The sequence below is a fragment of the Ochotona curzoniae genome, unplaced genomic scaffold (genome assembly GCF_017591425.1).
Source record: "Ochotona curzoniae isolate NIBS_2020 unplaced genomic scaffold, NIBS_Ocur_1.0 contig_4838, whole genome shotgun sequence".
NCBI classification, from domain to species: domain Eukaryota; kingdom Metazoa; phylum Chordata; class Mammalia; order Lagomorpha; family Ochotonidae; genus Ochotona; species Ochotona curzoniae.
The window spans coordinates 1,160,100-1,174,561 of NW_024466399.1; the positions used below are offsets into that span (position 1 = coordinate 1,160,100).

Consider the following 14,462-nt stretch of genomic DNA (forward strand, 5'->3'; position numbering starts at 1 on the left):
TGCAGTGCAATGACAAGGTAAGAGTTAGCTAAAACAATTCCCACTAAGCCTCCTAGACTAAATAAGAAAATAAAGCCTACCTCCCATGGTATGGTGGGGGACCATTGAATATTACCCCCAGGCAGCCTTGCAAGTCAGCTGAATGCTTTTACATCAGGAGGGATAGCAGTTATTATAGTTACTGAAGTAAAATAAGCAAATGTATTTATGTCTATCCTGACTGTAATCATATGGTGAGCTCATGCAATAAATCCTGAAAGCCAGTGGACATTACAGCGGGCCACAGCACATGTAGAAATCAGGGCTGGAGGCAGGCTTGATGGAGTGATAGGGGGTCAGCCCTGTTGGGCCGCAGCATCCGCTGGTATGAGGACAGGCTCTGTGACTGGGCTGGGCTAGCCGCACACTCATCAGTTCACGTGAGGTGGGCCGGGGGCAGAACCAGCTAGGCAGCTGCATCTACCCGTATGTGCATTGGCTGGTGCGGGTGGCAGACCGAACCTGACCCTGCACAGCTGGGGCACACAGGGTCGAGTCTGAAGTCACCCCAGGTGAGGTTTCTTGGGAGTCTGCCCAACTAGATCTCTGGATTCAAACCACAAGCAAAGAGAAATCTCGCAGTATACGTGGTCTGCCCTTAGAGTGTGTGTGTCTGCGTGTGTGTGTGTGTGTGTGTGTGTGTGTGTGTGTGTCGGGACTCGGCCTCCTCAGTTGCCAGGGCCTGTGCAGTATGCAGCATGCCCAGATAAACACAGGGGACATGTGGGGTGGCTCAAGAAACACCCTTGAAACACTCTTGCCCACATCAAGATCTCTAAGGTGTCATCAGATGACTGTCCCTCACCCCCGGGTGCTGATGTAGTTGGACAGCAAGGAGCAGACCCCTCTCTGCTGATGCCCCAAGACAGAAGAAATATTGAAACATTTGTCCCACCCACCTTCCTCCATGCCTCCACCCTTCCCACCCTAATGAGAGGCCCAGATAGGCATGCAGCCCTCTCAACTATGTTAACAATACTAAAAATAATTTGAAAATAAGTAAATTTAAAAAATTTTAAATATATGTATTACTTCAGTGGGATTGGTCATTGGAAACAAGATGGGGGAAATTAAATTCTGTACGTAAGGGTAAATAGTTTTTAAAAGATCAATTTGCTTTTCAGTTTTCTGTAATAATTAGCAGGGGAATTAGTTAGAAATCCGAATTCTTGTTACTTCTGAATTAATTTTTTCAATTTTGTTTCTTAAGGATGATCCTCATACCAATTTACTGATTGAAGCTATAAAAAATGATCATCTCAGGCAGATGGAGCGTGAAAGGTACTGTTTGCGGCACTTAATATTTAACTTAAATTCTTATAACAGAGTTCTTATTATTCTGATTATTCTTACAAAGCTTGATATATTCATTGTTTTTCTTAAATGGCGCTTTCATTTCACTGTTTCTATACTTAATAGCTTCTCTTTTCTCCTTCAAAGTAATCCGTCTTCATGCTGATCCCAGTTATTCCGCTTCAGTTATTCTGATTTTTCATGTAGCTCTCATTTCTTCTATGTTTAATGTAATTTGAAACTTTATATTATCTTTATTTTTTTAAATTTATTTATTTTTGTTCCACTGCCTAATTAAATATCATTTATGAGAAACGAAATTCTGTTTATTTAAATCCCCCTTGTCTCTATGAAGGTACTACAAATAATTTCGACTTATTTACAACACCAAGTGTTGGAGTTTTGTCACATCAAGAACCAATTATCCCATTTTTTGGACGCCTAATGAGTTCCCAGCAACTTAATTCAATCCTGATACTAACTGCCCAGTTAACACAGACTCCATAGGTTAAGGACTGCTTGTGGATTTAAGCAGTCTCACAAAACTGCTCCTGCACCTCTAACTAACCTGCTGTAAATTGGGGCTTCCCTCCACTCCTTCCAGAGAACACACAGAAACGTTTTACGACAGTAAAAGGATTACAAAAGGTATAATTCAGGAGCAATCTAATGGAAGGGATGGACAGGGTAAGATGTAGAATTTCCATTCCCACCCTGGATGAGCAGCCCACCTAGTGCTCACCACATCCTGTCATTAAGGTTCTTATGTAGGTGATGTGTGTAACATGACTGCTATGTCAGTGGCCATTGGGGAAGAAAGTCCGCCTCCAGCCCTTCTCTCCTTAGGAGCTGGAGATCAGGTCCGAAATGATTGGGGTCCTCTCGCAATCACCCCGAGTCTGAAAGTTTTCTAGGGGCTCCCTTATTAACATATATGTTCCTGTTGTCGTATAGTTAGTCTTCAAAATAGTCACTGGCATGGATAGCTTAGAATATTTGGTGATACAAGTGATAAGCTCCAAAGTATGATTTGAAAGTTTTTATAGTTACTAAACAGATAATACACATATCAGGACTATATGACATAATGGGAAACCCTTGTTTTAAAGTTGTGGTAAAATGCACATAGGGAAATGTAGCATGTAAGCATACGGCCTAGCAGTGTCACATACACACACATCGCTCTGTCTACAGCACTGCCTTCATGTTATAAATGAAGGCAGTGTACCCATTAGGCAGTACCTCCCCGACCCTGGCAGCCATCTCCTTCCTGTCTCTGATTTCGGTTACTCTAGATTTCTCCCATCAGTCTACTTACATAGTGTTTTTCTTTTTGTGACTGGCTTGTTGCATATATCACCGTGTCCTCTAACTTCCTCTGTTATCGTAGCATTTGTTAACATTTCCTTTCTTTTTGAAATCTAAATAGTTATCTGTTGTGTGTATGGCTGTTAGTCAATTTTCTGTTGCTATAATCCCGAGTAATGAATGCCAAAAAAAAAAAAGGATTTAATATGCTTATGATTTTAGAAGTTGAACGTCCAAAAAGCATGATGACGTCTGTGGCAAAGACCACACCCACAGTCTGTGATGTAACAGGAGCACAGGGAGAGGGGGAATCCAGAGTATACGCAGGGGTCGGGCTGAAGGCTCTTGCAACAGTCCCTCTGTGACAGCTCGATGCATTCCTTCTGAGCTCAGTCTGAGCTCAGTGCCCCATCCTCCCAGGCCAGACCTGTTAACAGTCCACCAGCTCCTCAGCATTGCACACTGGAGACAGGATCTAACGCACGAACCCTCAGGGGACAAGCCACAGCCAGGCCATGGCAAGCGCCTGTAACCTTGAAAAAGTAAATTAGATTCCCAAGGTAGTTTATTAAAATTAAAACATGTGCATTTCTTGCAAGATGAAGTGGCTAAACTTTTTGCTGCTATTCCCACTAAAAAACCAAACTTGTATACAAACAAGCATAGAAAGAGTGGAGACATGCTGGGAATCTGAGACCTGCGGATCAGCGTGACAATGAGGTACTCTCTTACATTGCAGGTCTTAACTGAGAAGCTGGCAAAAACTATCAATATGTGCATTTTTAAAAATCACCCCAAAAAGCCTTTCTCCAGCTAAAGGATCTAGAAAAGAAAAGTTCTTAATGTCTGTGGATGCATGAGGTGGACTTGGTCAACCAATAGACCTTGGAAAGAATTTTTTCAACCATGCTTCAATGAAGCTGACAAAATATCAAAACCACCCAAGAAACAAACTTGGAACACTCTTCCCCACATTGGGGTCTCTAAGGCATCATCAAATGGCTGTGCCCCATCCCTGGGTGCTGGTGTAATTTGATAGCAGTGAACAGGCCCACTTCTCCTGATGCCCCAGTGAACATAGGTGGAAAAAAAAAAGAACTGAAACATCTCGCACCCACTTTCCTCCATGCCTCAGCCCTTTCCACCATAATAGGAGGTCCACATGGCCATGCATCCCTCTCAACAATGTAAACAATATAAAAAAAAATTTTTTTAACACATTGACCTGAACCCTTTGAGGAACCTTGGAATGTCTGGCTCTTTGCTCTGCTTTTTGCAGTAACTAGCTGCTTTCTCCGACTGCCATAGTGTCAGGACTGGCTTGCAGTGCAGCTGGCCAGCACACTCGGATTTGGGAGTGGTTAGGGGCAGGTTTCTACAGCAGTGGCAGACACTTCCTAGTTCCTAACAACCCCTGAACCCTTAACAGCAACAGTTATACTTCCTGCCTCTAAGGATGTGCCTAATTTGTGCTGCTTATACACGTGAGATTGTAGAACATAGGATCTTTCATGGCTACTTTCACTTGGCGTATCTTTAAGGTTCATCTGAATGGTGACGTGTATCAGTGCCTACTTATCATGGCGGAGTAATAATCCAGTGTATAAACGGACAACACCTGTGCGTGACATCTGGATTGTTTCCACCTGCTGGATGTTACTAACATTGCTGCTATGAATATTCATGTAGAGGTTGTTTCTGTGGATGTATGTTCTGGTTCGTCTGGAGTATCTAGCTACCAGTGAAATTACTGGGTTTTATGTTAAGTCGATTCGTAAGCTTTTGAGAACATTTCAGACTCTTAAGTTACTGTATGATTTCTTTTTTTAAACTCCCAGTTAAGGGTTTGAATTTCTGCCCACTCTTGCCAACACTTGCTGTTATCTGCCTCATTAGTTTAGCCACAGTAGTGGGATCTCAGCGCGGCCTGAGCTGCACTGGCAGCTGAAGTTGAACATCTTCATGTGCTTTTCAGGGTTCTGCATATCTGCTCTCAAGAAATGTCTGCTCAGATCCTTGGCACATCCTAACCGAATCGCTGGTCTTTCTATCCAGTTAGAAGAATTACGTTAGAAGTTCAGAAATAAGTTCCTCCTTAGAGAAATAATTTGCAAATAATTTGTGAGCTGCTTTTTCACTCTCTTGATAGTGTCCTTTGAAGGGCCAAGTTTTAATTGTGAGGGTAGACAATTTACCCACTTTTTTCTCTTACTGTTTATACTGTTATGTCACATTCAAGAGACCGCAGCTTGTCTCTAAGCAACATAAAGGATGAACTATTGGCACAGCAGTTTGGGGGGGTCTGAAGGGGAAGTATGTGTTGTGAAAATTACCATCCTTGAAGATTGCATATTCTTAAACTCTGTATGCGTACCATTCTTAAAATGAGGCTAATGTAGAAATGTGGATGCGGAACTGAGGAAGAGGTCGTGGTACAAGGGCCACACAGGGAGTGCCAACATGCTGCAGCGTGATTGTTTCGGTGGCCGTGCCCTGGCTGTGATATTGTAGCATAGTTAGGTAAAGCATTGCGAAACTGGGCAAGGGTACGTGGCATCTCTTAGTATCTTTCACAGATGTGTGTGAATTTAGAAGAAAGTTTGAATAAAAACATAATTATTACAGAATAATACAGTGACTTGAAAAGATACCATTTCCATGTTAAGTATGGAGAAGTTATAAAATAGTATGAACAATGAAGTCCATTTTAAAAACTGTTATAAATACAAGGAAAAAAAAGAGTGCACAAACCTCATCCAGTATTGTAGATTGGTATACCTGCTTCGTAAAACAGTTTGACATTTTCCACTAATGCTTTACATGGGAAAAAGAGCAGTGTTACCTATACATATATGTACAAAAGCAATGTGAAGTTATTCAGTTTTACCATTTGCCACACAATTGTCTTTTTGTAAGTTACTTTCATGTATAAGCTTTGCCAGCTTGCGTCTCTCAAGTATCTCTTTAGTTCAAGGCATTGCAGAGTGAACCCCATGGATCCAAACGGCAGTTCTATCTTGGGCGTCATATTTCATCATTGTGGCTTTGAACATGGCTTAACAAAGTTTTCTTGTGTTGCTGACCATTGCTTGTAAGCCTCTGTGAAATGTTAGCTTTGATTGTGAATATTCACTCACATTTTATCAAAGAAATCTAAACTGCTTTTATTAATATATTTCTAAGTAACTTATTCATCTGTTTGTCTGTTTGATATAGGAAAGCCATGGCAGAAAAATACATCATGACAGCTGCAAAGCTCATTGCTCCTGTAATTGAAACATCTTTCGCTGTAGGTTATGATTGGTAAGAGAGAGAAATTCTGAAACTGTATCAGTATTTGATTTCAATAATTTGTATTTTTATTTTAAATTAATGCTGTTCAGAAATGAATACATGATAATGAATATTGGTTTGTATTTGTCAAGCAGATACATGTAAGATCAAAGTAGACTGTTGCAAAAGTTCTCATAAGATAGTTTGGTTTTTTTTTTTCATTTTATTTATTTTTCTTTTGTTTGAAAGGCGGAGGCGCAGAGACAGACTGGACTTGAGCTGTTCTCTGCTGCTGTACCCAGCCTCGCAGTGGGCAGCTGGATCCATCGGGCTGCTGGGGTCAAGCCCCGCCTCTCACAGGGAAAGCTAGCATTGCAGGTGGCAGCTCTGGTCACTGCGCCACCATGCCTGCCTTCAGGTTACTTCTGTGACATATGAAGTGGAAGGTAGAAGTTGGGACTGTAACTCTGCCATAATTGCTCTCCGTATGCATGCACCTGGAGTTTAACAGCTCCGTTAAGGTAACACACAGAAGAGATCGCAGACTCAACTCTGCACTCAGCAGACCAAGAGTTTTGTGAGGGCAGGTTTGGATTCAATACAAGGAAAAACTTTTCAACCCTCAAAGATGCTTAAAAACTAAACAGATGGACCATAGAGGAAATTCAGTGATCAACTACATAGGATGCTATCAAAGGAATTTCCACATAGAGTGTAAGAATGGGATAGATTTAACCACTTTGTCTTTGAGCAAATGACCTAAAACTTCCCTGCTTTCAAACTCTTCACTCTTTCTATGGAACATAAACTGAACATCTTTAATATGAAATTCAAAACCTGAAGGCTTTTATGAATGATGTTAATGCTTAAAATTTGGGGATGTTGAAGATTTTTGAATTTCAAATTAGGGAAGCACAACCAGTAAAGTCTATGCAAATGTTACAAATTCTAAAAAATTTCCAAATCTGAAATACTTCTGGTCTCAGGTAAAGGATATGAATACTCAGCCTGAATATCATTATGTCAGAAGAAAACAGCCTTCTGAGATTTGAATACAACTCAGGATGGAAAATTTAGTACTACTTGCAAACCTAAGGTAGACAAAGGAAAAAAAAATGAGAAAAGACTATTAAAATAAAGATGGATGTAATTATTCTTCTGTATAACAAATGGTCCCACACCTGCCCTAAAAACTTAGTTTATGAAACACTGTGTGCCATACAGAAATGTCCTGAGCAAGTATTTGGCACAACCGTTCAAGGTGCTGCTTGCACATCTGAGGGCCTGGTGTGGGTGCCAGCTGTTCTACTTCTGATCTGGCTTCCTGCTAGTGTGTACACCGAGAGGCAGCAGGTCCTCGAGCCACTACATGCACGTGGAAGACCCAGATGGAGTGCCAGGCTCCTGGGGTCAGCTGCCCCAGCACTGCCTGCTGCCTCCACTTGGAGAGAGAACTGGTAGATGGAAGATCCGTTTCCCTGTCTCTCTGCCACTCTGCGTCACTCTACCTTTCAAATAGATAAACCAAAATAAAAATAGAAGTAGCATGCTTCCTTTATTCTTGCTGTCTTACAAATTCTCACCCATTTAATTATCATGTCCCTTGGGGTCATTAGAATCTGATGTTTTCTTGTGAATTCTCCCTGGCAGGATCTCTGTGCACTGGCTTCTGCCAGTGACTGGACCTAGTGTTAATGTCAGCTTACAGATTACATTCATTTCTCTTTCTTACTGAAGAAAAAATAACTTTATTTTCACCCCCTCCCACTCTTGAATTCATGCCTTCATGTTTGTCACATGCAGATCTAAAAATGTCTAATTCTGTCCCCATTCTTGGTTGATAGATAATGCGTAAAATGTTAGATTGTCATGTCTTTGGAGAATTTTAAAAGCTTATGTCGCCAGCATTATTGTCGACTGGAATGTTAACCTGATTTATAGGTGACGCCTTCATTTATTTATGAAGAGTTTTGTACATTGTCTCTCTGTCTTTGTTATTCTGAAACTTCGCGTGTTTTTAGTTAAATCCCTTCTGGCCTCTCAGGCTGCAGGCCTGTGTGCTTCCTTTCAATTTGGACAAGTATTATCATATCATATCATGTCTGATCATCTTCTCCTTTGTCCAGTTATGAATTTCTATTACTTGAATTCTGTACTTCTTTGTCATCTGTGATCTGTGTTCTTGGTTAGAATATTTTCCATCTCTGAGTTCGTTTTTCCTTCTGGAAGACATCCTTAACATTTCCATCCAACCCTCCTATGCAATTGTTTTATTAAAAAAATTTTTTTTTTTTTACAGTTGCCAGAACAGTTTATTCTGTCCAGCTTGTTCCTTTGTCGTTGCTAAGGTTAAGGAGCAGTCTCTTCATATGTCAGAGCAGGACTTCAATCACCCTGATGCTGGTCACTTTCCACAGGCCCTTACACCTGCTACCTCGGAGCCTGTGGCCTCAGCAGGCCTCGAGAGCCCCTCCTGTGCCTTCTCACCGTGTCACTGCTGCTGCTTGCTTGATAAGCCTGCCCTCCTGGATCCCTTATGTTCCTCCAGAAATTGTTTTGCTTCTGGCTTTTTCTTTAACTTCCTACCTTGATCTTCGGTGTTGTGGAGTTTTATTCCTTTGACTGTCACTGTAACTGGGGCTCTGGGGAGAAGAAGGAAAGATGAATGCTGACCTCTGGTGATGTTTGCAGTCAAGGCCTTGCCAGCTACTGTTAACAGTGATGTGAGGGTTCTCAAATGAGCCTTCTCTTCAGGGAAGCAATTCCAGTGTCTTTGCCCACTTCAGGTACAGCATTTTCTCTAGACCAACTCATTTTCTACCTGATGACTACCCGGTTTGTAAATAGGTCGCTTAAAATATTTTTTCATGCCCATCCTCAAGACTCCTTGTGTGCTTTAGCCAGTCATTGTCCAATTGAATCTTAAGATCTCTCTCTATGGACACCCAACCTTGGGTGTTATCCAAAATCTCCTTCATGTGGAAGATAGCCACTTCACAATAAAGTAAATATTCCTTTAGTTACATCTTTTAACTGTGCTAGCTAGTAAGCATTGGTAGTCATGTGCCATATAACGTTTCATTCGATGTTGGACCAATTATACACTAGTGGGTGGCAGGATCTTGTATATCTTGTGTTTACTGCATATCACCGTTACATTATTTTTTCATTTCCCTTGATTTAGTTTCATGTCATTTTGTTGATAATGGTTCCTAATCCAGTTGCCAGCTGGAGAATTATTGCGTGACTAACCTGAAAATGAAATTAAAAATAATTAAGAGCTGCAAAGGTAGAAACTCGGTGATGGTCCGTGATCTGCCATGAGGCAAGTCCCATTCCATCATAGCTAGGATCTCAAAGAACAGGACCAGACTAACTAAAGCCGTTAAAGATCCGCCCCAATGGTGGCAACCAGGCTGACAAACGTTGGAAAGGCGCTGGATCAGACATGAAGAAACTTCCAATGATCCGAATCCAAATTGAAGATCAGGTATAGAGATACATTTGCAATACGGTGATCATGGCCAGAACACAAAATCTGTGATGTTGAAAGAAAAGATTAGACCCAACTACAGCACTGAACTTAAAGCTAATCCTGATCTGATTGATGCAGCAGTTACATGATGTGAAAGTGAGTGCTGAGTCTATGAGCACTGAGGGGAAGGGCACTGCAAAAGTGTGGGAACTTTAGGCTGATTGTGGAGGAAAATTCCTTGCAGGAACAAACTTTGAGTACTGTCTAGGCTTTTAAGAGTATTCACTATGATGTTCACATAGGGTGAGACTGTGGCAGTGGTGCTCGTCACTCACACATCGCTAACCTGTGCGCTCCTCATAGTCACTAAAGTGTACATATTTACTTTTAATATGTTCTTACCTTCTTAAAAAAATTGTTACAATTTTTTACAATATAACGTCGTTTATAAATGAAATCATGAACATTAATCAAAGTGCCAGCTAGTTCAACTGACATATTTCACTAATTGAAAAATGTAAGTTATCAAACTCATTGCAATTCTTCTGCAAAACAGGCAAGACTAGGTGAACCTCCTTATGTATCATCTGACTTTTCTAAGATATTTAAGAAGAACATTAGGTTAAAAAAATTTTTTAATTAAAAATCTTTTATTATTAAATTATTATTATTATCATTTTCTGATACAGTTCCATAGGCCCCTGGATTTTCTTTATCGCCTCCCCAGTTCCACCCCCACTGAGTTCCTCTTGATCATTACTAAGGTATCGTTGTTTAAACACAGTCATATGTCCATCATTGCAGGCATGGACAATGGCAGAGTCCAGCATCCTATTGTTAAGATACAGTTTTCAGTTTCATTGGGAGTCCATTTTTAGTCTGGAAGTACGGATGCGTACTGCATTGTATCCTCACATCTGGATATGATAGTCTCCATCACACAGCTACTGTACATCCCCTTAAGTGGAAAGCCGCAAAACAAAATCAACAACAGGAAGAAAAGAAGAAATTAAAATGCCATGAAGTTAAATAACATGCTAGTGAATGACTAAATGTCATTAAAGCAATGAAAAAGAAAACCAAGAACCTTCTTGAAGAAAATGATGCCACTGTATGATCTAGAAGTCGTTGAATAATTTAATCAGAAGGAAATGTTTAGAAGAGATTAAACTAAAAACAAAAAAAATCAAGATCCGTGAGATATAGTTTCTACTGATTTTGGTTGGTGAGATGTGTCTCCTGTGGGCAACAAATAGATGGGTTTTGTTTTTTAATCCAGTCTGCTAATCTATGACATTTGATTGAGCTTCATCCATTTACATTCAGGGATAATATGAATGGGTGGTAATTTGGTCCTGTCATTTTAGCAATGGGTTGTTCATTGGTTTAGTCTTCTGTTGTTATTTCACTGGGATGTTCTTCACATTTGCCTTTGGTTTCAGTGGGTGCTATTCCTCTTCTCTGTCCAGAGAACGTCTTTATGCATCCTTTGTAGGGCAGGTTTGAAAGAGGCAAATTCTTTTAACTTTTCTTTACTGTGGAAAGATTTTATTTCATTTTCAAAGAAAAAAAGAAAGCTTTGCTGGGTATGGTATCATAGGATAACCATTTTTTTTCCTTTTAGAATTTGGAATATGTCACTCCATTCTCTCCTTGCCTATAGAGTTTCCTGTGAGAGATCTCCTGTGAGTTTAATTGGCATTCCTTTATACATCAACTGAGTTTTTCATGTGCACATTTAAGGATTTTTTTGCTGATGTTTGATTGAAGAGAGCTTGATGATCATGTGTCTTGGTGAAGATTGCTTTTGATCAAGCCTGTAGAGAGTTCTGTATCCCTCCTGGATCTTGTTTCCCAGTTCTTTCTCCAGATTAGGGAAAGTTGCTTTCATTATTTCATTAAATACGTTTGAAAACCAGCTTCTCTTTCTGCACCTTCTGGGACATCCATAGCTCTTACATTTGGCCCTTTAGTAGTGTCTCTTGAAAACTTTTTCTAGCTTGACCCAGCTCTGCTTCCAGCGTTTTGTTTCCCCCTGGTGACAGGAAATATCTTCTGATTTTGAGATTCTTTCTTCTGCTTGCTTCATTCTAGTTTGGAGACTCTCCACAGTACTTATAATTTTCTCCACTGTATTCTTCACATCTGATATATCAGCTTTCATTTGATTCATTTCCCGTGTGACATGTTCCTTGAATTCCTTGAATGCCTGCTTTACGTGCTTCTCGTTGTTGATAAGAAGCTTTATAACAAGTGTTCTGAATTCTGTATCTCCCATTTTCTCGATGTCTTCCTCAGTGAACTCTGAGACTTGTAAAGGATTCTGCTCCTTTGCAGGGGAGTCTTCAGTAATATTCATTGTGCCTCTGTCTTCTTTTGCTCTTGGTCATTGTACTTCTGGTTAGCAGATTCTTCTTCTTGGAGCAGGTATCTTTATCTTTTTTTTTTTTTGACATTTTATTATTGCTATCATTTTATGATACAGTTCCATATTCCCTTATTTCCTCCCCAACTCCCTCCCCCACACCTAGTTCCCCTGTATCGTTACTAACATATAGTTCTTCATACTCAGTCATATGTCCATCATTGTGGACATGGACAATGGCAGAGAGTCCAGCATCCTATTGTTAACATATAGTGAACAGTTTCATTGTAAGTCCATCTTTGTCTGGAGATAGAAATGCATACTACATTGTATCCTCACATCCTGTACATCCTCTCAAATGAAAAGTCATAATACAAAATCAACAATAGAAAGAAAAATAGAAATTTACAATGCCATGAAGTTAAATGACATGTTACTAGATATGACAGTCTCCATTACACAGCTACTATGCATCTTGGGGCAGGTTTCTGAGCTTTGTCACCCACAAGTCTATAGTTGGATTTTACTTAATGCAGTTGGTACACGGTTCTTTGTTTGTAGTCACTTGTGCCACTCCCTCCAGCGAGTTCCAGGTCTGGGTTTTTGTTAGATTTCCACCCCAACTCCTGGCTCACCAGTCTCCACCTCTTATGATACTGTGCTGAGGCTGCACTGTCTGTACAGTCTTTCTCTCACTTCTGGTTCAAGCAGGTGCCAGGATCCGGGATGCACCAGGTTAGAACCTGTTGGGCCATTAGGTTTGAGGGCCACATGGACCAATTTTGACCCGACCCATGGCATAGTCAGTATCATTTTCCTGTGGGACTAGTGTAACACACTGAGCTCGGTGAGTTCTCACCAAGCTCAGCACATGTGCAGCTCACTGTTGTCCCCTACAGTCTTAAATTCGTTGCCGCACTGTACAAAATGGTGCCTGATGTACCACTACTGGAGTTCTTGATCTGCTGGCCATTAGGTCTGGGGGCTTTCCAGACCTGTGTTGGATGGAATCGGTAGGATGTCACGTTGTTGCTGTTCACTGAGTCAGAAATTAGTTCAGTCCCAGCTTAGTGCATGAGCAGTCCTATTCACAGCCTTTGCCTCCTTAAACAAAATGACACATTATTCGGTTCTAGGGTGTGGTTTGGGCTATGAAATCCACCCTGTTTCTGCCCTGCCTGTTTGGGAGTGCAGGAACACTGGTCAAATCAAACACCAGCGGAACAGGCAGTTCTTTGTCTGGGTTCACCACCCGAGCTCCCAGCAAAAGTCCCTTTCCACCTGGATGCTAATGGAGATCAGTTGGCTGCTTGCTGAATACCACTGGGGTATCAGTCCCTGCAACGCCACACTGCTGTGCCCACTGCTTTGCCATGTCTGTCAGTCTCCAGTTGCCCCTCAGCTGTTCTGTCCTCCTCTATTTCCTAGAGTGTGCCCTCTCTGCTTCATACTGGCTAATGTTTCTCCGTCTGTTTAAACGTGTCCTCACCCTATTCCGCCATCTTGATTCTCCAAGACATTAGACTTTTAAAATCTGAAGACACTTGCTTAAAGACACAATGTCCTGTAATATGTTTTTGTAAAATGATAGCCACGCGTTACAGAGTTTAGACTTGCTTAAGAAATTTGACAGATACATGAGATGGAAAGATAAACTTTGAAAATTTTTTCATGTGGATACTAGTGTAATGAAAGGAGGACTCCAAGTGGAAGATTTCACCAACCCATTGCTGCTGGAGTTCCAGGTGTGCCCTCAAACCGTGTTTACCTTGGCTCAGCATTTATTAATGTTACTGAATAGAAATGTTCATTGATTCACCAGAATGCCTGGTGATCTATCTCTTAGAATGATTTGTTAAAATTCACAAGGATTTTCAAAATACTACTTTTGATCTTAAATATAATGTCTTTCCAATAATATATTTCCTTATTATTAACTAGAGACATACAAGAATGAGACCTGGAAGAGGCTCCCAGCTCCCAGCTTCAGATTGGCTCAGCTCCAGCCATTGCTGCCACTTGGGGAGTGAATCATCAGACAGAAAATCTTCTTCACTGGTTGTCCTCTTCTCTGCATATCTGACTTTGCAATAAAAATAAATAAATCTTTATATATATATATACACACACATACACACACAATAAAATTTTAAAATAAATAAATGTAGGTCTCCCACTGGGGTGTCAGGAACTCAGCTACTTTAGCTATCCTTACTGCCCCCTGGGGGGCCTGCATTAACAGGAAACTGGAGTTGGGAGCCAGAGTGGGGTACACATGGCTTGTCCACTAGGCCAAATGCCTACTCCATGTATGTCTGTTTTATGTATGCCCATAGTGTAGAAGCAAAGTACATATAAATATACACAACCATGCATATAAATATGTATATATGGAGATATCTACAGATACATTTTTAAGATATAAGTCAGTACTCTTTTTTTAAACTTACTTTTATTAGAACGACAGATTTACAGAGAGAAGGAGAGACAGAAAGATCTCCCATTGCTGGTTCACTCCCCAAGTGGCCACAAGGCCAGAGCTAAACCGATCGAAAAAGAAGAGCCAGGAGCTTCTTCCGGGTCTCCTCATAGGTGCAGGGTCCCAAGGCTTTGGGCCGTCCTCCACTGCCGTTCTAGAAAACTGGAACTTAGGTGGAGCAGCTGCGACACAAACCGGCACCCACATGGGATGCCAGTGCTTGGAGACGC

General features: G+C 41.0%; 1 protein-coding gene across 1 annotated transcript in view; it reads left to right on the top strand.

Moving 5' to 3' along the window:
* The window catches only part of IFT88 (intraflagellar transport 88), a 110,258-nt gene that overhangs the window by 34,815 nt on the left and 60,981 nt on the right, over positions 1-14,462 (top strand). Inside the window, exons 13-14 of the mRNA XM_040988357.1 lie at positions 1,250-1,320; positions 5,857-5,943. Coding sequence (XP_040844291.1) covers positions 1,250-1,320; positions 5,857-5,943 — 158 coding nt within the window. The remainder of the gene's footprint in view (positions 1-1,249; positions 1,321-5,856; positions 5,944-14,462) is intronic.